At 46.7% G+C, this 27,225-nt stretch overlaps 1 protein-coding gene across 1 annotated transcript in view; it reads left to right on the top strand.

The window, feature by feature from the left end:
- Nucleotides 1-25,400, top strand: part of Clstn2 (calsyntenin 2) — a 348,253-nt gene extending 322,853 nt beyond the window's left edge. Inside the window, exons 9-17 of the mRNA XM_038322257.2 lie at nt 1,806-1,972; nt 5,523-5,671; nt 7,564-7,787; nt 11,095-11,265; nt 11,843-11,988; nt 12,098-12,221; nt 12,929-13,113; nt 14,868-15,025; nt 24,179-25,400. Coding sequence (XP_038178185.2) covers nt 1,806-1,972; nt 5,523-5,671; nt 7,564-7,787; nt 11,095-11,265; nt 11,843-11,988; nt 12,098-12,221; nt 12,929-13,113; nt 14,868-15,025; nt 24,179-24,239 — 1,385 coding nt within the window. The 3' untranslated portion in view covers nt 24,240-25,400. The remainder of the gene's footprint in view (nt 1-1,805; nt 1,973-5,522; nt 5,672-7,563; nt 7,788-11,094; nt 11,266-11,842; nt 11,989-12,097; nt 12,222-12,928; nt 13,114-14,867; nt 15,026-24,178) is intronic.
- Nucleotides 25,401-27,225: the final 1,825 nt, after the last annotated feature.

Genomic DNA, 27,225 nt, shown 5'->3' with positions numbered 1-27,225 from the left:
TGATGGTAGACCCATGCATATTCTTGGGTCTATAATTATGGCCTATTGAGTGCCAGGTACTGATTGGCTTCATCTTCTTCCTTGGCCCAAGACCCACCCCTGAATCCATCATTTTGGAGCAATAATGGTGTGATAGAATTTTCTTAGAATCTCTCCCCGGAGCTTGCATCCATGCCCAAAGCCTCAGGCCTGTCTTAGCAAGAAGAAAAGGGCGAGAGAGCCACAGTACCCACAATGACTCTGATGACATGCAGCACATCCTCCTCTTCAATCCGACAGGCAATTATAAAGCGTCTGTTGTGTGCCAGGCAGACTACAGCGTGCCAGGAGGACACAAGAGGCTAAGCGTTCTTGAGAAGAATAAATGAGTCAACTTATGCACAGTGCCTGGTGCAACCCTCAGCCCCTAATACTTACTTGCTCGGTATTGTCTTCATTAAAATGAATAATGCATGAGTGATCTTTGCTATCCAGGAAAGAGAGGCTTAAACTAATAAATTATAGCAACTTGCGACGAGCAAGCCTGCGGGTAGCATCAAGGAGAGAGATCGCATAAGAGCATGCAAAAGGCCCAACCTGGAGAAGCTCACAGCTCAATGCTTCTTAACCTTGGCTTCACATCTGTTTTACCCAAAAAAGCTTAATAAAAACCTCCCCATACCAATTAAATCAAAATCTCCAGGGTATCACACCAAGTCCCAGGCACCAGTTTATCTTTTTAAAGATTCCCGGAGGATTAAAACTTGTAGCCAAGGTGGATGATAACCATTTAGGCTACCGAGGACAGCATCTGCGTGTAAACAATTCACTAGTAATTCCACGTGAAAGCCATAAAACCAACGAAAGTGATCCAGGCCCTACACCTAGAGCACAGTGGGTCTAAGGCCAGGGACAGGGTTTGGGAAACAGGGATTCAGTAAGGTGTGAGGAGGAACAGTGACAGACAATGAAAGAGACCTTTGAAAGACTGTGAAATTTGCCTAACCTGGGGGACAGGAAGGTCAGGATGGGCTGAGCAAATGTAAGAGCAACGGAGCAGGCATGAGGGAGAACCCAGGCCAACCCAGAGAGCCGTGCAGTAGGTTATCAGGAGAGGTTCAATAGGCAGCACCTAAGGAGTTCCACTAGGAGCGTCTACTACCCACAAGGCTTTGCTGGCACACCTGGCTCACCAAAGAGCAGCAAGAGTGCCCCAGGGCCACTTAGCTGGAAAGCTGCCCTTTGGGGAGCTGGGAAAGCTATTTACAGGGGTGCCCAGTCTATTCTCAAGCCTCAGACAACATAATGCACAGAGGCTTCGGGAGCTGCTGTGCTGAGACAGCCTACTAGCGCTAGGGGGCACTAATGTGTCCTGCCAGTCATGGAGGCTCAAAGAGTTTTCAGAACCTCTCCTGGGAATGATCAAGATAGGACTCAGTCTCTGTCCATCTTCTCTCCTCTCCGCATTGTTTGTTCTCTGAACAAAAAGCCAAGCAAGACCTGGGTTAGATCTGTCCATGCAGCCCATCCAAAGATGGTGGAGGGGAACTGGGATTAGTAAAGAGGCTGTCTGGGTGAGGTGGGTTATAAGAGAAGCCTGTCTTAGAGAACGGGGGGGGGGGGCTCCAAATGAAGCTGCATCTTGAGTACTTTGAACCTTGCATGGGCGTGGTAGCAGACCCCAGCCCTCTCAGCCCGTGCACACACAAACACACACTGGCTTGTTTTTGTCCCTTAGACTCAAAGAACACACAGACAGTACGAGTGACCTTGAGCTTCCTTCCTAGTCTCCTCAAGGCAGATGACAATATTTCTTGCTCTTACAGGGGGGGAAGTGGCCAAACCACGGTTTGCACAGTTTTTCCATGGCAGCCTCGCCAGCCTCACGATCCGTCCTGGAAAAATGGAAAGCCAGAAGGTGATTTCTTGTCTGCAAGCCTGCAAAGAAGGGCTGGATATTAATTCCTTGGAAAGCCTCGGGCAAGGAATAAAGGTAAGGAAGGCACCGATACCACCTCTGATAAGACACCGATTTAGGAGTAGAAAGTTACCCAATACCTGAGCATGCCAGGAACTAATTGTTTCCCGAGAAGCCTCCCAGAAATGGAACCTCAGTTAAGGTGTGATCACACTTTGCCAGAGACTAGTTAGTGGCCATGACTTCCAGGACGGACTTCTGCTGACAGCTCCTGAAACTTCTAGATCTAGAATAGACAGTAGACACTATTTGCGTCTTCCTGGAGGGAGGTATGAAAATTCATTTGTTTGCAGATTGTTTGGTTACTTTGCTATTCATTTGCCTAAAGGCACTGAAGTGGCATGCAGGAATACATTTCAGAAACATAAAATGTAAACAAAGAATTAGGACTCTAAAACACAAATGAGACAGGAGAGAGATGGCAGACACGAGGTAGAATTGGAAAACAGATATGACAGTCACTAGGTCTTACATTGTTAAAGTAAAGCCAGTTCCCCTTCAAGCAATATCTGGAAGTCACAAGAAACATGAAAACATGTGTGGTTTTTATTGCCTATGTGAAACCAAAATATTCAAGTGATTCATCAAATCAGAGCTGTGTTCTTAGAAACGCATCTCCCAGAAGGCGGGGGAGAGACAGCTGTGGCCCCAGCAAGCTTGTCTTGGGTAGGTAAGGTGACCTTCTGGTCTCACCTCGATATAAGAGGCTCTAGCTGGTCCTGGGCCCCTGAGTTCTGAATAAAAAGCAGGGTCAGTCCCATCGAAGACCCTGATGAATCATAACAGGCCCCAGTGTGAGAAAGTGCGTCCCTAGCTCTTTTCTGGAAGTCAGGATGGCCTACCCTCTGTGTCCTGAAGACCAGGACAGTTCCTGGGGTGCCCAGAAGCCATAGTAGCCTTGGCTATTTCCCAAGGGAAAGTGACAATAACATAGAATCTCTACTTGCTGCCCATCTGTTCCCCGTCTACCATGGGCCTGCCTTGCCATCTACCATGGGCCTGGTAGCCAGGGACTCACTTTCCAGCAGAACCTGCTCCGAACATAACAAGGGTCTAACGCTTGAGGACTCTGGCCCTGGATTTGCAAGCAGGGCCTTCAGGCCTGAGCACCGTGACATTCATTAAAACGTGACCACCTCGGTAAAACATATCATGTTGCTGTTATGGGCATGGTTCTACCATACAAAGGTGCATGATCTCACAGTGCTACAGAGATCTGGCCTCCAAGCCTCTTTTTTTCACACTGCCTTTATAAAATACAACCTCTTCCTTGAACCATCCCCAAGGGTCACCGTTGCAGAGTTCCAGGCTTGACAGAGGAAAAAAAAAGATGCTAGACTTAACAGCCAGGCATTTTGTGAATAATAAATTAAGAACCAAAGGAATTTCTACTGAGTAGTCATAGCCTGTGGAAAGAAAAGGTGCGAAGCTAAGTGTCACACAAATAGAGGGATCCAGGGGAGGCCCTTCGGCATCCCACCAGCTCATACCCAAGTCACTACAAGTGGTCCTTTCCCATCCCTAAGGCCTGACTTATGAGAGCTCCGGGTCTGTGGAGAAGTCAATAAGACACTCAGTGTACAGAGCGCTCACTGGGGGCTAGTTTATGTTCATTGTCTCTACCCCTCAAAACAAATTAAATATTATGACCTCATTTCCAAAGCAAGGGGACTGAGGCTTAGGGACTTGTCCAAAATAAGCCCTTGCTCTTTCCTCCACACGAGCAACTCTGATTAAATGATGGCCTTGACCATTATTGAAACTAACTTCCTTCAGACCCTGTGTGTGTCCTGCACATCATTGCTGAATGGCTACCGTTTGATTTGCCAGTGACTAGCCTCACTCTGTGTAACTGACTTATAAGAAGCATGACATCTCTTGCTGAAGGAACTTCTCCACGGAGAGGGCCTAGCTCCAGCTCTTGGCTCAACTTGTCTTCCTGTGGAACATGCATATTTCTGGATACTTCTCGAGGATATTTCAATCTCCACAGGGTTGTGGTGTCTGCTGCCTCGCACCCATGCAAGATATCACTGAACAGCCACATTTCAGAAGAGTATCCTGTTCTAATTTTCACAGCACCAGCACCTTCACAGTGTGGGAGAGCATGAAGGAATAGCGACCTTAGCACCAGACACTCCTATGTTCTCAACACCAGTATTTATTTATTTACTCCCTTGGTGACCCTGGGCAAGATATTTCAACCCCCAAAACCCCACCACCATGTACAAAAGAAATTGATACTCTATTTCTTTTAGCAATGTAATAATTTACTAAGCACATAGATAATACATCTCTGTAGCAAATCACAGGTCCTTTTGAGGCACGGGAGACCTTTCTGCCAATTTATTTATGTATTTGGAGGAGGATTCAGTGGACTGGACACATAGAAGTGTTTTCCTCTTACATAAGTAGAGGGGATGAGGTAGAGTAACTATGTAGAGGATGAAGGTCATTGGAGTGGAGGGGACAGACTAGAGAACTCCATAGGACAATTCCCTGCCTTGGCCCAGGGCATCCAACCTCCCTTCTCTCGTGTCTCATTGGTCAGGTGCAGTCACATGACCTTAAAACCCATGGCACAAGGGAGATAGGAAGTGCTGTTTCTACAGTGCCCAGGAAGGGGAGAGAGCAGAATTTGGTGCTGTGATGATGAGCTCTGCTGAGAAGCAAGTGACTAGAAGAAGATCCCGTGGGGACTGACAGGAGATGGTGCTGAATGAAATGGAGGCTTGAGGACCCATTCAGTCATCCGTCTAACGGGGACCATTCATTTGTCCATCTAACAGTTCTCAGATCACTGCAGATAGATAGCTTCTGGGATCATGGATCAGTAGGGTCCCTGTGACCAGTGAACAAAGCCCTCATCAGTATACCATGTAACCATGCACCTATTTTGTAAGTGTTATCAGAAAGAAAAAGTATACAATCCCATTGAGACCTAAATGAAGACAGCTAGGTGCTTCAAGGAGTAAGCAGAAATAAAAGACTTACATAGTAACTAAAGGAAACAAAGGAAGACCCATCAGTTGACTAGGACCACCATGCCAGTGACTCCCAACAATGACCCATTCATCTCCAAATATAGAACAAGAGTATTGCTGTAAAGACATTTTGGTCAGGTCAGGGTAAAATAAACAGATATTCTTCTTAAACCCATGAAAACATACATTCAACTTCCCATGTAGTAAGAGAAATATGAAATAAAAGCAGAGAAAGTTGGCATTGTCACCCGTCTGTCTGAGGTCCCAAAGATTGACAGCATGACAGCATAGGAATAGATGGGCTGAGAGAAGAGATACTTACATTCTGCTGTGAGGCGCGCGCACGTGTGTGTGTGTGTGTGTGTGTGTGTGTGTGTGTGTGTGTGTTGATAATTTCAGCTATCAGAAATTTGCCAGCATGGACAAGGAGTATGTACTACTCTCTAGTGAGATAGAGACCACAACTGCTTCATCATCTTCCCATGTTCTGGGGATGACCAAGGTGGCCTTAGTGGCTTCTTTATAGAATTGCAGTTTTCAGAGCGCCATGCCTATCATCGACCATCTTTCCTGTCTTCCAGTATCACTTCAACCCTTCACAGTCCGTCCTCGTGATGGAAGGAGATGACATTGGGAACATCAACCGAGCCCTCCAGAAGGTGTCCTACATCAACTCCAGGCAGTTCCCAACAGCAGGGGTCCGGCGCCTCAGACTCTCTTCCAAAGTCCAGTGAGTGACAGCCAAGCAGCCTAGGCCCAGCTGAGGCTGAGGCACTGGTCCCTTGGGAATGTTCATTGCAGGCCGGGGCTTCTCTTGCCCCACTTTCCTCAACTCTGCTGTTGGGAAGATGCTTCAGGGACCTGCACTCTCCTTTTGCTTTCTTAAGGGAAACATTAGGTAGTGTCACCAGTTCAAACCTACCTTTCCCTATCTTATCCCACAACTAATCTGATGCCTAGGAAGGCCTGATTTCTATACATTCTCCAACAGCTAGGTCTAAAATGGTCTGATATAAGGGCATAGCACCTAGCACATGGCAGGTGCTCGATAAATATTTATTAAATTTGATTAAATTAACTAACTTTGCTTTGTAGAATTCCTAAATACTATGGGCAAGCCAGAGGAAGAGAAAGCATGGTTCTTGTCCCCAGGGAGCAGAGTTCAATTAACAAAATGAGGTTACTGAAGTTTTTGATAGTTTATTTAAAGTGTTGATACATCACTTCCCAGACATGGCAGCTACTTGAGATGACTGCTAGGTAAGGGTCCCAGGGATTCCAGGGAGACTCTCAGGAGGTAGAAGTGGAGTCACCAAGCAACTGGGCTAGAAAAGCTCAGGGGAAAGGACCGTAGGTGGGAAGGATGGGCCTGCTGACTTTGCATTTCTGGACCTGGAAGAGATGCCAACTGTGGGAAGCAACACTCAGAAGAGTGGTAAAAATGTGTCCCCACTCCAGAGGCTAAGGTGAGGTGTACTGCTGAGTCAGTTCCAACGTCAGCAAAGAAGAGGGAAGAGACTGCCCAGAGTCCGTCGCTGAGACCTGCTGTCCACAAACTGCGAGGAGAGGGAAGCCCACTGGGTAGGCAGGGCAAAGGTAACAGGAAGCTGGGCTGGGAACCTGCAGTAGCTCCCAAACACAGCATCTAACCTAGAGCATGGAAGAGATGAAAACTCCATCTCCGCAGGGGACTTACACAAACGACCCTTCCTTCTTCCCCTGGGGACCTTCCCTCAGCATACAGGAAGATGGCTGCCTCTATAGGGATCGAGCCTAAATGCCTAGAACACACAATTGGTCTAGGCAGTGCTCACTGGTTTTGCCCAAGTCTTTGGAGTCAATGATAATGGAGAATATCCATGACTTGTAGGCTTCAGTGAACCTAATGAGAAAGCTTAGACTTTCGTGGATTCAAATCAGGATGCAAGCTCTGGGCAGCAGCTGTTTTGAGGGTCTTTTTAACTAGCCACTTCTAGTACAGGGTGATCACTGCTCTCCCGATTGTGTGGATAAGAAGCTAAAGTACAAAGCAATGAACTGCCTAGCCAGGAGTGGCCAAGCAGGGCATGGATCCTCATCTATCCCCCTCCCAAACCTTACCAGACGCTCATGTAGCAGTGCGCTAGGGTAAACTAATGTAACTGCTTCAGCCTGCCCTCACCCATAGAAGAGGTGCACCCCTGTGATACTGCCACAGAGACAGAACACAAGCATATCCACAGCAGGAGAATTTAGCTCTGGGGTCTCATTTCATAAAATGGCTATAGCCAACCAGGCAACAATTCCCTTACCAAATACTAACGCACAAAGGCAAGCAGTTGCTTCCTAATTAATGTTGTCATGGATTACTTTGCTAAAAGATAATGAAAGCTTTAATGGCAACTTGTTGCTAGTATTGAAAAGTCCCATCCCTTCCAGGAGCCAGTCTTTTAAATCCCTATATTATTAATGGTTGGGGTATTAATGTGGCTTTACATGTGAAGGTCGGCTGCCACGCTCAGAGATAACTAACATCCGGGACACCTTGGCAAGGATGGGAGGTGGCAGTCATTGCCCACGGCTCTGGAGCAGATGGCTTAAATCATCAGCTGATCAGGGCCATGACTGGAGCTGTCTTTCCAGGTGCTTTGGGGAAGATGTGTGCATCAGCATCCCAGATGTGGATGCCTACATCATGGTCCTGCAGGCTATCGAGCCCCAGATCACCCTCCAGGGAACAGAGCGCTTCTGGAGACCCGCTGCCCAGTTTGAAAGTCCCAGAGGAGTGACTCTCTTCCCTGACATCAAGATTGTGAGCAGCTTTGCCAAAACAGAAGCCTCCGGGGACACAAGAGCCACAGGCACAGGTGCACATGGGGCCGCGGGGGGGGGGGGAGTAAAATGACATACATCAGGATAACCACACTGCTCACCCACGGCAGGATGCTGTATAACAGGAAAGATCAAACAAAGATAGAAACACTCAGATGATGAGCGGGAGAGGGGTAGGCAACTCACCAGAGTGTAGCACACCCATGTTAGTGACAGGAAGCAAGAAGGAATACACTTGTGCTACATGGTAAGTGAGAAGAAGTGACACGCAGACTTAGCAGTATCCATGTAACATGATCAGAGACATGTAAGAAAGAGATGCCCAGAAGAAAAGATACTTGCTGCTAACACAGAGTCCCCTGAGAAGCACGGAGAGAGACAATTTGCCTTCCCTTTTCTGTGACTGCACAAATGCCCTGTAGTGGGTTTGTATTTTTCCGATCATTAGAAGAAGCACTAAAGGTGTGCAAAGGATAGAGCCCCGCTTCGCATTACCATATACACTGCACAAGGCTAGGGCTCGCACGGCAGTATGACTGAGCTCTCAGGGAACTTCCAGGTTGTAATTCCTGCCAGTTTCATTATTAGGGCTGTTGCTGAGGGAAGGATTAGTTTCCATTCTCTGCTTGGGAGAAACACTCCGTTACACAGAAAGCAAGAGCATATGCTGGATGCAGACACAAGGAAAGAAACCTACAGAGAGAGTCTGCAGAGAGGAAGGAAGGGAGCCTTCCTTTTGAAAACTCAGAGAGACCCAGCATCACGGGGCAATGCTTGTCTGAGAACAGTCCTTCAAAGCCTCCTCCAGAAGCACAATTTCAACCCCCTCCCCCATCCAAAGCCACTGCTAATGATGTGCTGGTACCAGTAGCCCCGAGTCCCTGAAGAGCTGCTTCTATAATAATCCCAATTACCCACCGTCTTAAACCACACTGGTCCCCCGTGATTAGGTTCTCAAGGGGCAGACCTCCTGAACGCCTAAAAATAGTTGGTATTTCACACCTGGCCAGCCAGGGCGGTTTCTGAGTTACATGCCAAGGTGCATTAAGTCAGGTGACCATCCCTCCTCTGTTGTACTCATTTGTGGCTAAAATCGGACTGAGAAAAGGAAGGCCTGCTGACTTCAGTGGTCACAGCCAAGCTCACTGAGCTTTGCCACGGCTGATACCCGCACACAGCCAATGTGGGAGGGAGAAAGCAGTTAACTGGGTCCACACTTCACCTTCTATTTATGAGCGGTGCATGCAGAGCACACAGCCCGCTGCCCGAGAGCTATTATTAGTACTTCTAAATTTCTACACTTACTGTTGAAATAGTCATTTTTATGAGACTCTTAAATGAGCAGGCCAACTGCATTTGCTTCCAGGCCACAGTGACAGGTTCCAGGGTCATCTTCTGCTCCCCACTGGTGCATAGACACATATACTCACAGCCATTCATATTTATGCAGGAGCACACACAGCTACATACTCAATACCCCCAACACATATATGTTTCCATGCTTCTGTCTACTTGGCTCCCTTGTACCCATCTCTGTTCTGACCCCTGCTATTGACTGTTTGCAGGGACCTCCTTATTCAACACTACTTCTGAAATGGTCTGCTCATCACCACCCTGACTCCCAGACTGAGATGCCAAAGGCTGGTGCTTCCCTACAGCTCTCTTTAGTAGATTTAGCTCTTGGTGGTGAATTACCTGTTTGTTCAACCCGACCAGCAGATCCTGGAGGGCTCAGTCATGAATGATTCCACTCAGGGCTCCTAACCCAGCAGTCCCTTTGACACAGTGAGCCCAGGAGTGTAGGGATAGAAGATAATGCCATAGGGAAATAACCATGAGGTAGCAACCAGGACACAGACCTGCAACTCTAGCCAGCCATAATATGAGGAAGGTGACCTAACTAAACATGAAAGGAAGCTAGAAAATACCTGGCAGATATTTGAAATTATACATTCACTTCTGCTAACGATTTACCTCAGTGTTAATGTAGATTATTGTGCTTTTATATATTGCTAGTAACACAAGGAACCGTTGTGGTTGGTTAACAGTAAAAACTTAGGCACGCAGAAACTCTAATAATTATATAGCTAATGAGAACAAAACTATTTTAGGTACCACTGGAATTTTTTTTTTTTTTTTTTTTGGTTTTTCGAGACAGGGTTTCTCTGTAGCTTTGAAGCCTGTCCTGGAACTAGCTCTTGTAGACCAGGCTGGCCTCGAACTCACAGAGATCCACCTGCCTCTGCCTCCCGAGTGCTGGGATTAAAGGCGTGCGCCACCACCACCTGGCCTGGAATTTTTTAATTAAAATAATTGCCTGTCCTTTGAATGTCTTTTTAAACATTTGTATTGTTATAGATAACCAATAATATTTGAAGATGTGGCCATAGAGGTTACAAGTTTCCAAGTTATAGAGCCAGAACAACACACTCTATCTCATGCCTCCCCTTACTCTCTCTGTGACTTTGGGCAACCCTCCCCACTTCTTTGAGCATCTATGTCGCCAGTGATGGACTGTGGATAGTACTAGTGTCTATTACGCTTGCACTGTGCCTGGCACACAGCATACATTCCAACCATCACTTTTTTCTTAAAATGGGGTTTTCAGTTAAGACTGCCAAATTGTCTAGCATTCCAATACATTGATATTTCCTGCAGAAATTTGGAGTCATAAAATCTGGCAAGGACCACCATACTGACTAGCTTGCTAATGTGCCCCTGTGAGAGCATATGAACTAATCAATTTGCTCTAATTTATTAATTATTAATTAACTTTTGCTTATATCTTGTGGAATCCAGTGATGATTAATGAACAAGCCATTTCTATTTGAGCAAAGCATAGAGGTTGCTTCGTGGCACTTCCTGTGCCAGATTCTAAATAAGTTTCTTCCCTTGAGATCCTCAGAGCCTGGTGCGGACACACACACTCATGCGTGCATGCTCTAGAGTGCATGTATGCATGTGTGTGTATGCACATGTGTGCATGCACACACACACACACACACACACACACACACACACACACCGTCCATGTGGGAAAAGTGCAAGAGTTTGATGAAGAACCACTTAGTTTTTCCCAAATGCAAACTGTGGCTATGACCTATAATGTCCCCTCTGTTGAGGGAACTGAGTAGTAAATGGCTCCTCAGAGACACATACCTTCTCCCCACTAACTCATGCCGCCTTCTTGAAGATGGCCTGATATTGACAATGGGTGTGGCTAATGGGGTTGTACGCCCCCTTCTCCTGACCCACCTGGTTGTGCAAGCAGTAACAGAGGAGGTGTCAAGATGAGCAAGAGCTCTTAACCCTGGTGTTTCTCGCGCATCCTCCTTCCTGCAGCCCCCAAATCATCAGTCTTGGAAGAAATGCTACACAACTTGGATTTCTGTGACATTTTGGTGCTTGGAGGGGACCTGGATCCGAGACAAGAGTGCTTGGAGCTCAACCACAGTGAGCTTCACCAACGACACCTAGATGCCACTAACTCTACGGCGGGCTACTCCATCTATGGTAAGGTCCCACACAGCCCTTCTGCTCAGTGTTGTGTCCTCAACCACAGTGAGCTTCACCAATGACACCTAGATGCCACTATCTCTATGGCCAGCTACTCTATTTGCAGTAAGGTCCCACACCCTCTCTGCTCAGTGGTGTGCTCTCAGAACAGCCTTGTCAAGGGGCTACTGACTATCATAGCATCTGGGGGTGGGGTGCATCGTGCAGTCCCAGGGGTCAAGTGAGAAATTCTTATGTTTCTAGTCCTTACTTTCTAGGTGGGGAAACTGTAGCTTATCCTTGTTCTTTGGGAATCTGTAGAAATTAAGAGAGTGACTTTACTTTTTGATCCCAGAAAATGCTTCAGCTATGTTTGTCAGACTGGGGCCAAACATTCCGGTCATAGACTAGTCTACGTGGAAATTCTTTGGACTGGTTTTATCTGTGAAACTTCTACTTCTGCTCATTTTCCACCCATAAGCGCTCAGGCTTTTGCCCTTGGATTCACAGCCCTGACAGCATCAGTCTGTCTCCTGTGCCTACAGTTCCCCCTCCTCGTTTCCCTCCTGATAGTAGGTGTGGTCGCTTGGTGCAGGTGTAGGGTCCATGAGCCGCTATGAGCAGGTGTTGCATCATCTCCGTTACCGCAACTGGCATCCCACTTCCCTTGAGACCCGGAGGTTCCGGATCAAGTGTTCAGAACTCAACGGGCGTTACACTAGCAATGAGTTCAACCTGGAGGTGAGTGTATCCTGCCATTGTTAGGGGAGGCCTGACTCACCTGCGCATTCCCTCATTCATTCAGAGAATATCTCAACCTCCTGCTTACATCTCTTCTTGCTCTTCCCAGGTCAGCGTCCTCCATGAAGTCAGAGTCTCTGATAAGGAGCACGTCAACCACCTTATTGTGCAGCCACCGTTCCTCCAGTCTGTCCATCACCCTGAGTCCCGGACTAGTATCCAACGCAGCTCAGGTAGGACATTCAATGGAATTCAGTCACTAAGCAGACAGTTATATTGTAGCACCCAAAGGTGCTCTGAGCTGAGGAAGGGACTCCTGCCATGGGGAAACTACAAACCCTCTCTCTGAACACTCCTGCATTCAACAGGGAATCAAGCAACTAAGCAAGGTGTTTCATGCAACCCGTAATGACAGAGATTGGTACAAAGGGCTGAGACATGATGTTAGTCATTTCAGGACCAACTCAACAGCTTGCCATGACCTGCCTCCACACTTAGCATATTCAAAGTCATAACTTAGCATATTCAAAGTCATCTGCCCATGCCTGTGCTTGAGCGCTTGCTGTATTGTGCCACCGTCTGGTAGCACACATATTCCTACTAAATTTTACAGTGCCTGACTGAGAGGAAACTTCCGTACAATTTGAGGAGAAAGCCATGAGTAAAACAGAATCTACATTTAGTGGATGCCTACTGTGTGCCTCTGTAGACGCCCACAGAGATTATTTTCCTTACTCTTTACAATTACCATAGCAGAGTGAGTGTGACATCTGACACACATGGATGAAAGTATATCCCAGGCATAGTGAGGTAAGGCCCCAGAACCCTATGACTGGGAAACTGGAGGGAAGATTTTAGTGTGAACGCAGATGCCTTGTCCTTCAGAAGATTCAGTGACAGCTTTGGTCATCAGGTTATTTGGATTCCTTTTTTGTTTCAGTGGTCCCGAGCATCGCCACAGTGGTCATCATTATCTCTGTGTGCATGCTGGTGTTCGTTGTGGCCATGGGTGTGTATCGAGTCCGAATCACCCACCAGCATTTTCTCCAAGAGACTGAGGCTGCCAAAGAGGCTGAGATGGACTGGGATGACTCGGCCCTGACGATCACAGTCAATCCTATGGAGGTGATGCTCTCTGGGATGCGAGCTCGGGGTGGGGGTGGGTCTTCTCCTGCTAATTGACTTGGCTCATCTTCTGCCTCGATCCTGGATCCAGACTCCTCCTAGTCTAATGAGTCCCATTTCCAGTGATTCTCTCATCTCTGCTTCTTCAGTCCTCTCGACATGAACAAGTCCTATTTCCCTATGAACGGTGTTGTCTGATTTAAAGTGTGCCATCTTTCTTATCCCACAGAAATAGCTAGAATTTTCTTAAAGCAAGTAGTCGTTCAGTGTCTATTCCTCACCCCCACTGTAGTTCAGAGCTGACGAACACTCAGGAATTTAATATTGAACTCTTGATTAGCTAACAATGCAAATTAGGTGGCCTACAGAGTTCACTTACAGGCCTGGAAAAGTTAAAACAAAAGCTCAGCAACAACACCTGCCATTTAATAAGCACCCCTTTAGCTAGACACTGTACCAGATGGTCTGTATATCTAAGCACCATGTGAAGTGGGAAGCACTACCCTCATTTACCAAGGTGGGGGCTGAGAGAAGAGTGGCACCATGTTCAAATGCATGCAGCCAGCATTCAAAGTCAAGGTAGTACAATTCTGAAGCTCACTGGATTTTAGTTGGAAAGGAGCCCCCAGAAGCCATCTATGACCATGTGAGGGGGCTGGTCTGTATATCTGCCTATCATTCCTTTTGCACACAGATGCCAAGTCTGGAAGAAACAAGCCCAGAGAAAGATCAGGAAAAGCCATAGGGAAATAACAGAGATGATCATTGCTTCCTGGTTCCAGTTTCACTCACAGCTCACCCCCTGCTCCCGTTTCATAGCCAACATGGCACGATTTTTTTAAATATGCTGGTCTGGGACTCCAGCACTTCCATCCTCAAAGAGACTAACTTTAAGTGTAAGAAGCAAGAGCAATCTGGTGAGCAAACAGCAGTGTGCCTCAAAGGGGCTGACCCAGTAAGACCAGCTCTTGCTGAAGTTTTAGTGTGTAGACTCTTGGGGGCCTGCCATTCAAGGAAATAGCAATCATTAGAGCACACTATAGTAAGGAAAACCTTGTAGAAGGGGTTTGGAGGAGAGAGAAGTGGAGAGAAGATAATCTATGTAGCCACACAAGGCAACGTATCGCTCATGACCTGACTTGCCAACTCAGAACATAAACCCAGAAAAAAAAAAAAGGATGTTGCTGCAATCACCACAAAGCTTTCAGAAGGCAAAATGGAACTGGAGAGGGTAGCGTGCAGTTTTAATTCACAAATTATGGCATAAGGAGGCAGGCAGGGAACGTGAGTACCTAAACTTTGGCCTTTGCAAAAGAATAGTTTCTCGTTACAGTACACCCACACCTTGCCTTAGACAACCTTATATTTCCAGGGATACGAGGTTCCCACATGGAAAGGAGTCCAAGATTAAGCATGATTGTACCCCCGGGAAGCAACCAGTTAAGAACACAAAGTTCTACTTAAAGGATCTGAAAGATTCAGTAGGTGATGCTGTTGGTTAAATGCCCATCTCATCAGTGACACTAATATGTTACCTTGACTCTGTGTCCTGGGATTTGCTGCTATTTTAGACCTCTATCTGACTTTCTGGCTTTTCTCTACCAAGTCTCTTTCCCAGAGATCCTATCTAGGCAGGGTAAGGGGTTTAGCTTTGAGTTAAATGAATCCCAAGAGTCTTAAGTCTTTGGTGCACAGAGCTCCCAGGGGGCCCTGCCCAGTCCTTGATGCATATTTCATTTGTCCTTGGAATCCAGAAACATGAAGGACCAGGGCATGGGGAAGATGAGACTGAAGGAGAGGAAGAAGAGGAAGCAGAAGAAGGTGTGAGCTCCAGCAGCAGCGGATCTGACGACAGTGAAGAGGAAGAGGAGGAAGGCACGGGCAGAGGCAAACATGGGCAGAGTGGCACGAGGCAAGCCCAGCTAGAGTGGGATGATTCCACTCTCCCCTACTAGCACCCGCAGTTCTGCTGACCAACCTGTGTGCCCCTTTTGTAAAGCCCAACCCACTGTATGCCCAAGCCTGTCACACTCGCCTCTGATTTCTATGACAGGTCTGGGAAAGCCATTGGCTTCCCGGAATCTGCCCTCTGTGGTTCGGGTACCTCCGATGTCCCAGCCATGGGGCAGTTCCAAGAGCCATCAGTGTCACCATCAGTGAGGACTTCAGGATGGTTCCATTGTCCTGTAGCCCTCACTGCCCTGGGCTCACCCAGAATCCTGTCACTCACCCAGTCTACAGAGTTCTGAACACGTTCTTTTCTGCAGGGGAGAAGTCCACCTTTGTCACTTACCACCCCAAAGTTAGTGTTCTCAGACTCCTTGGGTTGTAACTCACTGTGTATGTACTTAACTAAACAGCCTTTCTCCACCTACACCAGCAGGTCCTCCATAGGTTTGGTCTCTAGGTTGCTTTTTACAGGGAGGGCAGTGGAATCTCATAAACCTAAGGTCTTAGAGCTGAAGAATTGAAAAGAAAGCTTTTGTTGAGGCAGAATTGAGTTTCCAGGGAAGAGTTCATAGGATACCTATACATGTACAAACACCACACACACACACACACACACACACACACACACACAGAGAGAGAGAGAGAGAGAGAGAGAGAGAGAGAGAGAGAGAGAGAGAGAGAGAGAGAGAGAGAGTTCCTAGCTTTGAGAGCCTTTTCTTTTACTTCTTTCGAAGACTACATAAACTAGTATAAAAAGTTCAAAACCAAAAGTTAGTTGGTCTTTGACCATAAGTAGCGTGTATCCTCATCAAAGGGCTCACTGACCAGCGTTCGGACATGCCTAGGGAATGCCTGGGTAACTGGAGCTGCCCTGTTCGGGGCTATCACCACACAGAACCTCGGGGCCCAGGAAGCATGTCACACAGGCACTGCTCAGGTGACAGCTTGAGCTTGGCTGTTGCCAGGAGCCCAGGAAAAGACTAATAGGGTGACCCAGCAAGGTTCATAGTGGATAGAAATATGCTTTGACATGGGGTTGGTATGGTTGGACTCCCCTAGATAAGGGGAGACTGAAGGTTGACAAGGCCGCCACCACCTAGCCTGCGGTCCTTTATCGCCTAAGTTACTGTTTTCTCTTGAGGAAATAACATCATTTTCAGATGTAGTGGAACAAATATGGGCTCTCGCAGTCTGCGATGGAAGTTGGGAAATTTAACTGCTAGGAATTCAAAGCGTATTTGTAATAATAGCAGCTGTCCCTTTCTTCTTCTCGTGAAAGGAGGGACACTTTGAATAGGGGGCAAATATATCACAACGCTAATTTCTTGTTTCTTTTTCTTATTTTAATAAGGAAGTCTTTTTCCATCTCCATTCTAACACGGGCACTTCATGAGGAGAATTGTTGCTATAGTAACTTGGTGGACACTCTTTTGTGGCCAAGAGAATAGCAGGCAAGAATGAAAGCTGTGGCAAGGGCTCCACAAGGCTTGGAAAACATGATTGCTCCAAACACCTTGAGCTCCTCTTGTTCTCAATCTGTTTAGGCCATCCTCCTCGTCCCACACTTCCCTAGGCCCATCCCGAACTGGCTCGGTCCCCATCCACTGTCAGTCTCTCGTCACATAATTTTGGGGTTCAACTAACTATTCCCCCATGCCATTCAACAGAACATTCAGAGAGTGGCTGATGTCATCCAGTCCTCTGATCAGCCCCTTAGATAGTGAGGATCCATGCCAGGTCTTCGCCAGCTTCCAGCTGGAGAGATCTACCACATGTTGTAGTTCCGTCTCCTAGAGCGTTTCATGTGCACCTTCCCTTTCTTGAGCCTCCAAGTAACCTTGGGAAATATTTGAGAAATCTGTTAGTGGGTATGTTTCTGGGCTGAGTAAACTGAGGCTCAGAGTCAGTGTCCTGCTCAGAGTCAATTCAGAGGTATAGATTGCCCTCTGCTCCCAGTCCATGGTTCTGCTTATGTCTGTATTAACATACGGTCCTGGGTACCCACTATTGCTAAGCACTCTCCAGTGGGGAGGGTATGAAGCTGAAGGAGACAGGCCCTTCCCCATAGAGGACTTGGGAGTTACAGAAGGCACACAAACAAGCCTGGGAATTACACAGGAGAAAGGAGAAGGAAGTGACAGAAAACACAGGATGAACAGGGACACATTTACCAACTCAATTGGTGCCCTAATTTTTCTTTCTTGGTAGAAACTTGAGATTTTATATTCATTGCTGGGAAATCGACACATCTCTCATGAATTACCCCCAATCAATTGTCCCCTTTTCTGTCAAGATCTTTCTGCACATTTACAAGGGGAAAAAAATCTACAGGACCAGTTAGGGCTTCACAATCCCATTATTTAAATAAAAAGACATTCTTCAGTCGGGCATTTTAGGAGCTACTGAATTCTCCCAAAATTATGGCAGTAAAGGGAACACTTTGTATGTTTAAAACCAATCCTTTTTGAATGAGATTTTGATTGCAAATATTTAAGTCTAGGGTTTATGAGAGTGCTTTGTTCTGCTCTGACTTTTCAGTTCCGATTGGGTGGAAAGCTGTTCTCGTGCCCCCGGGCTACCTCTTGTGGCTGCATTACTCATTCCTGGTTAGGTGAACTGTTGGGAGTATTAGAAGACCTTTATGTTTTGTATGAGGTGGGGGAGGGGGAAGCAGATGGGGGTTAGGAAGCATTAGGATAAACCAGCAAAGATGTGTCGTTGCAGGAGGCATTTGGTGGCTGGATTTATTTGCAGGGAAATGGTGATAACAAGAAACAGAAGCCTTTCCCTCCTCTGGCAGTGCACAAGGTCATTTTACATGCCAACTCCAAAGCTGAGGCATCTAAATGATGCTATTGGGACCAGAGGCATTTATCCTGTTCCCAACACTCACTTGTTACCTTGGGTAAGATCGAGGAGGGGTTGTGGTCATAAAATAACCAGCTTATGAAGGCATCCAGGTAAGTGGTCGGTAATAGCATATGCCTCCCACCAGATATTCTGGTCAAAAGTCTAAGATGCTAATCGCACTGGCATTTCTCAGGCTCTGTAGGGTGGTTTTGTGAAACCCAAACTCCCAGATGATTTGGATACTCTGTGGCTTCTCAGGGACAGATGAGCAGTCAAGGAGAGGCAGACTCAGTCCCAGGAGAAGCAGCTGATTGGTTTGGGCACAGACCACTCCATTGCTTAGCTGGCCAAATGGACAACCTGAGTCTGTTATTCAGAGCTTGGAAATAGGTTGAGCCTGAAAACAGGTAGACTGCCATGCTCGGGCAACTTGAAAGACAGAGAGGATAAGAAAAAGGAGGATGAGGTCAGAAGAGACCAGCACAGAGTGGGTTGTCCCAATGGAGAAAAGCCTTTAAGCCCATTGGTGAAATCTCTCCAGGAAAACTGACTGTATTCTAACAGATTTAAACAAATACTATCAGTCTGGCCAAGGCTCCAAGTCACACAGATGCAAAATCTGTGATTTCTGTGAGAACTTTCTTCAATTAGCCATCCGTCTGCCATGCTCAGTTTAGACCATGGGCTCTCAGGCTAACAAGGGAATGTGTCTTCCAGGGACCCCAAGTCTCCATGAAGGCGACCACTGCTAGTGCCCTCTTCCTGTGCATCAGAGATCAACAGCTTATGTCTGGAAAGATCCAGAAAGGAGAGACTTAGGGCAGTAAGCACTTGTCCTCCCTGTTGCTCCTATTGAGTCCCACCTTATGGCAGGAAAGCAGCCACAGACAACACCCAACTTTCCAATTCATTTCTCCATCAGCTTCCCTGGACAATTGATTTATGATACTGAAAAAAAGAGGAAATTTGAACTCACTGAATTCAATTCCTGTCATAAAGCTTTTACTCTCTTTATTTCTCATTTCCCACACAAAACTTAGCCTGTAAGACATTGAGAAAACTAGCCACCAGGTAAATCCATGTGAGTTAGACTCTTATCCACAATACACAGGAAGCAGCCCTCCATTTCCCAGGAGAAAAACTATACCAGTGTGCCTCAATCAGCTCCCTAGTGGTCGGTGCCTTGATTGGAACAGCTGGAAAACACTAGGCTCTTCCTGAAAACTCTCTTAGAAGTTCACGGAATATTGAAGAAAATAAAAATAAATAAATAAATAGATAAAAAAGCGAGCCAACAGAAATCCCACTTGTTATTTTTGAACTGATCAAATCAGACAAATATCCCCAAGGGTCGGATGCCTTGGACCCAGGGAACTGGCTAATCACTGAGCACTGACTATCTCCTCTGCTGAGGCAGGAACTAACTCCCCAGGCTCAGCACCTTCCCAGCAGGGCTCAGTCCATAATGATTTCCAAGCAGAAGTGTTCATTATCTGGGACTGATTTTCATTTCAGCCCTGTTCATGTCTTCGCTCTAAAAATGATCCTAAGGACTTGTGGCTGTTCGAATCAATACCAACACAATCAGCAGAAAGCCCTACCCGGCACACTTCAAAATTAACCGTCTTCTTGCCTCCGTGACTCAATATTAGCAGCAAAGAAAGGAGTGCTTTTTCTTAATCATCGCCCCCATTTAAATTAACCAGACTAGCTTTGCAAAATAAATAAATAAATAAATATAAATAACAATGGGAGGGAATAAATCTAATTCTTTAGAAGAATTTGCCAGTGACTTGTAGATGATGTTCACATCACATGTAGCCTCTGGGGGTTCCAAGACTCTCCTGCAATGTGCTCAGGCAGTTGCGGTGGCGCAGGCGTCTCCATCTGGGCCAGACATTTATCGAGGCTGACAAGCCAAAGCCCTTGGCACGGTTTAATTTTCATGTAACCGCTTTCCGTTGTCCAGCTGCAGGGAGAGGAAATGAGCGATGCCAGCTTAGAAGTCAACTCCAGCACCCTCGTTTGACTGTCTTTATTTGTTTGGCCTTATGCATTTGTTCTGCGTTAGCTTCCTTCCATCACTGGTGGAAGGGAGAGTTGCTTTTAGAGGAGCTAGGGTGTAGGAGCCAAGCTTGACTTTGTCCCATGGTAACAAAGGACACAGAAATGACCCTCCACAAGCATCTTAGAGAACAGTCAGATGGCTGCTGTGTCAGTCCGTTAGCCGATGGGAGTCTCTGTTTGTAGTTGTGTTCAACCAATTCAGTAAGTCCTCCCTGAGCACCCATGAGGGCTAGACTCAAAGTCGGGGCATGAGGAAGAGAGATTGAATGAAACAGAGAGTTGCTTGTGAGGATCCCCAGTCTTGTATGCCAGAGGCGTCCACAGTTAGGACGGTCAGGGGGCAGAAGTTTAGGTGTAGAATATAATTGCTTTGCAGTCACCTGCTTGAAGTTAGATGGCAGAAAAGATCCTAGGGGTGCCGAAGGGCCTCCATGAAAAGACAGAGATCTTTAGGGAAGTGAGCAGTGTGCTCTGCAATGCTCCTTCGTTATCATGGTTCAAGTCACTTAAAAGGAAAGCCTTTCCCTCCATGCAGAAATAATATGACTGACAGCTGAGATTTGGTAAAACTAAGACAGAGGATGTCTTTACGTAGGAGTGGCAGCCAGGCAGAGCAGACAGGTTATGAACAGGGCGGGTGTAAGAGGGTGGGAGGCTGACAGCCAAAGCCAGCCTGATGTGAGCATCCTCACGCGAAGGCCAGAGCTCTGGAGGCTCCACGGAGCTTTGCTCAGCATGTTGCACAGGTCCAGTCCTCTGGCTGTGTGATTTGCACAGTGAGGTCAGCAGCAGCGCCGGGGAACTGGGGAGACAAACTCTCCAGGTGAGGCTCAGCAAGCTGTGCTCTCTAGTGTGCTGCTCCAGTAGACCAGGGTTGGAGAACCGTTGCTGTGGAGGAAGAGACAAGCGTCTGCTAGCAATGGGAGGGGCTGCTAACAATCCGGAGAAAATAACCAGCCCCTACTGCAGCCCGAGAGGAAAACAGAGCAGGGCCCCAGTTCACAGCCCTGGAGCAATAATTTCAAAGAACCGAGTCCCAATTCCAATTTCTCTCCTCTGCCTGGGTGTGAGGTGATCCCTGCCCACGTGCCCCTTCTACAGTAAGGAGGAACACTGTCTAGGAGGGCTGTACTGGAGTCACCCAGCCCCACGGAGGCCACCTGCCCAGTTCCTGGCCATTGAGTAGCCACCTACAAAGCCTTGTTTTGTGTGGAAGCAGAGAGACTGTAGGGAGGAACCCAGGCCACTAGGAGGCCGCTTTGCTCACAGCATGTATCCCAGAGAACAGGGTCCTTCAAGGACACTCCCAGGTGGCTACAGCACTATTCATTTGTAATGGGACTGGGGGAACGCAGTCACAATGCAAACACTAAATTGGATGGGGAATGGATTGCTTCTCTTGGCAGGACTGTAAGCCATGTTACTAAAAATAGAAAAAAAAACCTAACAGTCAAACCAGCAGCTTTATCTACAGTGGGACTCTCATTCCTGTAGTCTAGGTGAGCACCAGGCCCCAACCATAGCCCTTTGCTTGAATGACCAGATACCTGGGCCTGATTTACAGCATAAGATCTATGGTACAAGCACTATAAACCCTCAGCTGGAACTCCTAACCGTTTTACCAGTTACCGTGCCTGTGACCTAAAGTCTACATATCAGAATCTCGGGGTCAAGGTCAGAGGTGAGGCCACGTATGCCAAGAGACCCTGTCCTGCTCAGAAAGGTCCCTCCTGACAGATGCTTCCCTGAGCCCCCTAAGGACTCCAAAGGGAACCTGAGACTACAAATCTTTAAAAAGTTAGAATCTGCCTTTTTCATTAAGTAGAAGACATGGGAGCAGAGGGAAAAAATGTAGGACATGCCTGTTATTTACCTGTGGGAAGCATGGGGAAACCAAGTAGAGGAAATTTTCTTTTACAGCCTGGCCTCTCAGAGAGAAATCCCTGCTGACAACACTTCTGTCCCGACACTTAAGGCAATTTTGTGTTTTCCTTACACACCAGCCATTTGTGACGAAGGCCTCCGAAGGGACAAAACAGAAAGAGATGGAGAGCAGTCCTGGAAGCAGGATGCTCATTGGCAGGTTTGTTCAGGCAGGGCAAGGAGAGAGTTCGCCCTTGGAGCAGGAGATTAGATCTAGCCAGGGTACTGGGGGCGGGGGGGGGGATGAGTAGTAGAATATCGCCCATGGAGAGACCACCCAGGAATGAGACACGTGATGCAGTCAACAAGCAGAATATATGAACCGGTAGTTCTGAGCTAGTGACATGGTAAACCTGAGGTAGCACCACCCTCAAGAGTCATAATCTACCTTTCCAGAGTACCCTAAAAAACAAGACTGTATGGAAACAATATAGAGGCTCCCGACTTTTCCTACCTCCACCACTTGCCTCTTCCCTAAGGCAAGAAAAATAACCGATGTGTCTCAGGACCCTGGTCCTGCACTGAGGATGTAACCAACCAATCATGTACTACATCATGGGCTCAACAAATAGTGAATCAAATAGAGTCCCAGAGATCACCTGGCCTCAGAGTAGGAGTATGGTTTGAAGTTAAGATCCCTGCTGGAGAAAGACTCCTCCAGCCCAGTTTAGTGTTATCAGTTGTTGTTTGCAAAATCAAGAATGGGAGAAGAAGGGAAGGGGGAAGGACAGGTGACAGCCAACAGGAAGGGACTTCATTGCAAAGCGATCCTTCCCAGGAAGGACCAGTTGAAGTATCTCCCCAAAGCCAGGAGCAAGCATAGCTAGGCCTTGATGAGCCCCATTTGTTCTACCCCATGGGTCACGGGACTGAGGGAAAGGAGCCTTAATTTGTTAATAAGCCAAGCTCTTTGCCACTCTCCCACCCCTCTGATCAGCTATGCTATGGCAGAATTCATCACTGTAAAGCTCAAGTCCCGAAAGTCTAACGAGAAGAGGGCAGCAGCCGGGGTAGGATCCAGCATGCAGGTGGTGTGTATTAACCCCAGGAGCAAAATTCGTGTTGGCTTTAATGTCTGTTTGCTTTTATCTGGGAATGAAAATGCACCTCTGTTACCTGGACCCTTTATACCGAGCATTTCGGGAACAGACATGGCACGCAAACACATAACTATTGAGGGTTCTTTCCCCCAGCAGAACAAGCTGTCAGAAGATGAAGCGAAGAGGTTATATCTATCTGTAAAGGCAGAGAATCAGCCTACAGGTTTTAGGTCAAGACTCCAGCACTCCTGTGTTAAAGGGATGGAGGTAGACAAGAGGTAGCCTCTGCCCTCTGGAAGGATTCCTTGGGTGGGTGGGTGGGGGGCTAAGGGCATTCAATAGTATCTGTGAGTCACATAGCCTAGTAAAATGCATGCGTTCACCTTTGGAGGCAAAGCGCATCCATTCTGGCCATCAGGGAATGCTGGGGTGTGGCTCTCGCCACTACACAATCTCCATGATACAAAGGAGCCCAGAGGGAATATTGATGGCACTCCCACAGGAATACTCCTGAGGGTGGAAACAGAGCATAAGTTTTGGGGAAAGGAAGTTAGTCATGGCACCCAAGTGAATTGCTTATAAAGGAAGGGAAGAGATGTTGAATGAGAAGGCGATGGAGTTGGAGAGGGAACGAGTTGATTAGGAGCGACAGTAGGGGGGAGCAACCAAGAAGCGAGGGTACTGCTCTGTGCTTACACTTATATTCATGTGTCAAAGGAATCATGGGTAAGTGTAACCATGTGACCACAGAGGCAGTCACTGCAATGCTTTTACAAGTCAGAGCCCGTTGAAGTGGATGACAGATCAGTCTGCCTGCCAGGTTTCCGTATGATCTGCTTCCGAGAAAGAGCTGTTGGTGCTCTGAGCTGGATGGGCATGGCTGGGGATTGGAGCAAATCAGGTGGAGAATAGAAAGAAGAGAGTTTATATAGATGCTGGCTGTACCCAAGGAAACCTATGGTTATTAGAGCGGAGCTTGTTATGTTATTGCGTGGGCATTGTAATGTATGTGAGAAGGAGTCATAATGATATGACGGGCCATTAGTTTAAGGAATCAGAATATTAAGTATAAGATACCAGACATAACTAGATGAAGGGATACTGATAATATATATGTACATACATATATGCATATCTATAATATGGAAATGAGATTTAAAAAGAGAGGTCATTAGTCCCAACAAATTTTAATCCTCCAGAAGCCTTAGGTTTTTCTTATTGTTATTTGCTTTTAGCTCTCAAAACCCTGGAAAAAGCACCTGGAACACAGCAGGAGTCGTAAACATTTGGAAGTGAAGCACGTAGCTTGTCCCTACTTGGTGAAGACAGATCACAAAACCCCATATTGACTGAGCCATACAGGAGCAGGTTGACCACACACTTCTCCTAGCTTACAGAAGTCTTTGTGGATTCCCATTAGTCCAGGCAGTCCTCAGACAGCTACAGACACTGGGTCTGGATCTCTGGCAGTGAACGGTGACAGCGCTGTGCTTAGTGGCTTGCACACATTTAGAACTATCTGAATAATACCCGCAACGCTGTTTCTGCACGATAGAGTCTGCCCACCCTACCATGGTCTCTGCCTTTCCCTATGGACTTGATAGGTACTATTGAATCTGCCGTCTTCAGTTATGATGTTGGGATGAAATATAAAGATTCTGGGTGCAGCCAATCTCAGGCCCTTCCCTCCTCCCATCTCTGGAGATGATGCCACCATTTAAAAACCTTGTGTGAGAAGCCTGTTTGTTTGAGTCTGTTGAGCCTGTTCCTCAGTGATGGGAAAGGCCTGAGAGAGACAGGCTGCTTGCTCTACTGGAGCCTCTCTGGGGTCCACCCTGCAGAGAGACAAAGTACCCTCATTTATGGACCCCCCCCCTTCCACCCACTCCTGACTGGGCAGTGGCCATTAGGTCTGAGCAGCCGGAGTATCTTTAGCTGAAGCCAGCTTCACCTGGGGATTATCTAGCATGTTCTTGGCACACATGTTCTGAGCCACTTGAACTGCCTCCAAGAATGAATCTTCTTAGTCTACAAATGTATTTATTTGGTAACTATGCTACTGTGTGTGTATGAGTCTGATACAATGCAAAAGCTTTGAAATGTCTTATTAAAAGGACTTACGAATTTATAGAAAATTGAATCTAACTTCAGAGCAGCGCATTATGTTGTCGGTCAATAAGGTTGCCCAGCCACAGGGGACTGGAGTAAAACCTTACCCTCCCACGCCTTTCCTTGGTACCTTCTCCCTGCCTAATAGCTCCACTAGATTCTAACTGATGCAGAGTGAAGGATGCCGAGAGTGTACATGTACATAAAGATTTAATAGAAAAATAAACTCTGGGAGAATCAGTTGAGTTTCTTCCCATGGCTGTGATCTTATCATGCCCGAATCCCAAACTCTAAATTTCTTAACAGTTTCAATTCTTGCAGTTTCTGAGTAATTTGTTAAATGCCTATTCAACACAGACAGATATTTATTTTCAGCCTTGGCTTGTAAATGCCTACAAACTGATTCATGTTGGTGGTCGTTATGACACTTCTGTGAATTGGTGAATAAATATGATTTTAGAATTTCACAGTAAAGATGACTTCTGAGGGTTTTATTGTCCAGACATGTGGTGGGATGAGAGGCTGCTTCGACTGGATCAGCATAACTGGGGCTCTGTCCTGTATCCACGTGGGTGAGAGAGACCTGGTGTATAGTGATGTGACGAGCAGGCCTGCTTTTCATCCCACCCTGCTCCCACACGGCTAGCTCTACACCCGAAATAACAACACACAAATTGTATTCCTTTACACACTGCCTGGCCCATTAGTTTCAGCCTCTTATTAGCTAATTCTCACATCTTGCTTTAACCCATATTTAATAATCTGTGTAGCACCACGAGGTGGTGGCTTACCAAGAAAGATTCAGCATGTCTGACCTGGTGGCTGGCTTCATGGCGATCTGTCTCAGAGAGGAGAGGCATGGCATCTGCTTGAGGCATCTCAGCATCCTGTTCTGTCTACTCCACCCACCTATGTTCTAACCTATCAGGCCAAGCAGTTTCTTTATTAATTAACCAATGAAATCATCAGATAGATAGAAGACACACCTACATCACTGGTGAATGTGGCAGTGGCTGACCTCATAAGACTTCCTTCTGAGCCCCCTGTTATATGAGAGCTAAGCCTGGTGGTGTTGTCACGGGAGACAGCTAGCATAGTGATCTCAGCGAGATGGGGTGTTTATTGGAGACCAGCAAATTGCTGGAGCTATGAACCCTGAAGTAGCTTTTTCTTCCTGGTAACCATGAGACCCAGAGGAATCCAGAATATTTCCTCAGACAAGAGGTTGTGAGCATGGCCCCATAGTTGAATTTATCTTTGAGGTGCCAACAAGCTCCCAAATAAAAACATGGAGATTTAATATTAATTATGAATGTTCAAACTTAGCTTAGGCTTGTCCAACTCACTCTTTTAACTTAAGACCTTGAAATGTCTTCTTAAAAGGACTTACGAATTTATAGAAAATTGAATCTAACTTCAGAGCAGCTACAGTCATCTATGTTTTGCCTCAGGGCTTTTTACCTGTCTTTCATTCCATACATCCTACTACCCTGATTCCTCTGTGTCTACCTGACTGGCCCCTGGAGTCTCCTTGGAATCTCTTTTTCTTTCTTCTTCAAGACTAAATTCCTCTTCCTACTTACTCCCTCTGCCCGGAAATCCGTCTATATCTCCTCCCTCACTATTGGTCATTCAGCTTTTCATTAGACCAATCAGGTGCCTTAGGCAAGCAAGGTAAAACAGCAATACATCTTTACATAATTAAACAAATGTAAAACATCTTTGCATAGTTAAACAAATATTCTACGACATGGCCCTTCCCCTCTTTTGAGCCATCCCCTTTCCCCCATGCTGATGTGCCCATAGATACAGGTGACACTCAGGGCTACCTTGGCACAGGAGCTCATAGTGTCAAGCTCCCTCTCACTATCCAAAGACAGTGGAGATCCAGAACACGTCCCTAAGATTCTAGATGCTGCCATTACCAGACATTCCCTCCTAGTTTCTTTCATTTTTTATTAATTAATCGACCAATTAATTTTCCCAGCCCAATCACAATCCACCTCCCTCTCTCCTCTCTTTCCAGTCCCTTCCCCCAACCCCAACATCTACTAACTCTCCTTTCTCCAGAAAAGTTCCTGCCATCCATGCCCATTAGCCAGTCATTCTCCCTCCTAAGTTTCCACTGAGCCAACACAAGGCTAAGCACCACCCTTCAGATGAGTGTCAAAGG

Source organism: Arvicola amphibius, chromosome 3 (genome assembly GCF_903992535.2).
Source record: "Arvicola amphibius chromosome 3, mArvAmp1.2, whole genome shotgun sequence".
NCBI classification, from domain to species: domain Eukaryota; kingdom Metazoa; phylum Chordata; class Mammalia; order Rodentia; family Cricetidae; genus Arvicola; species Arvicola amphibius.
Note: the sequence above shows the minus strand (reverse complement) of the source record. Positions and strands in the feature narration are given on the sequence as shown.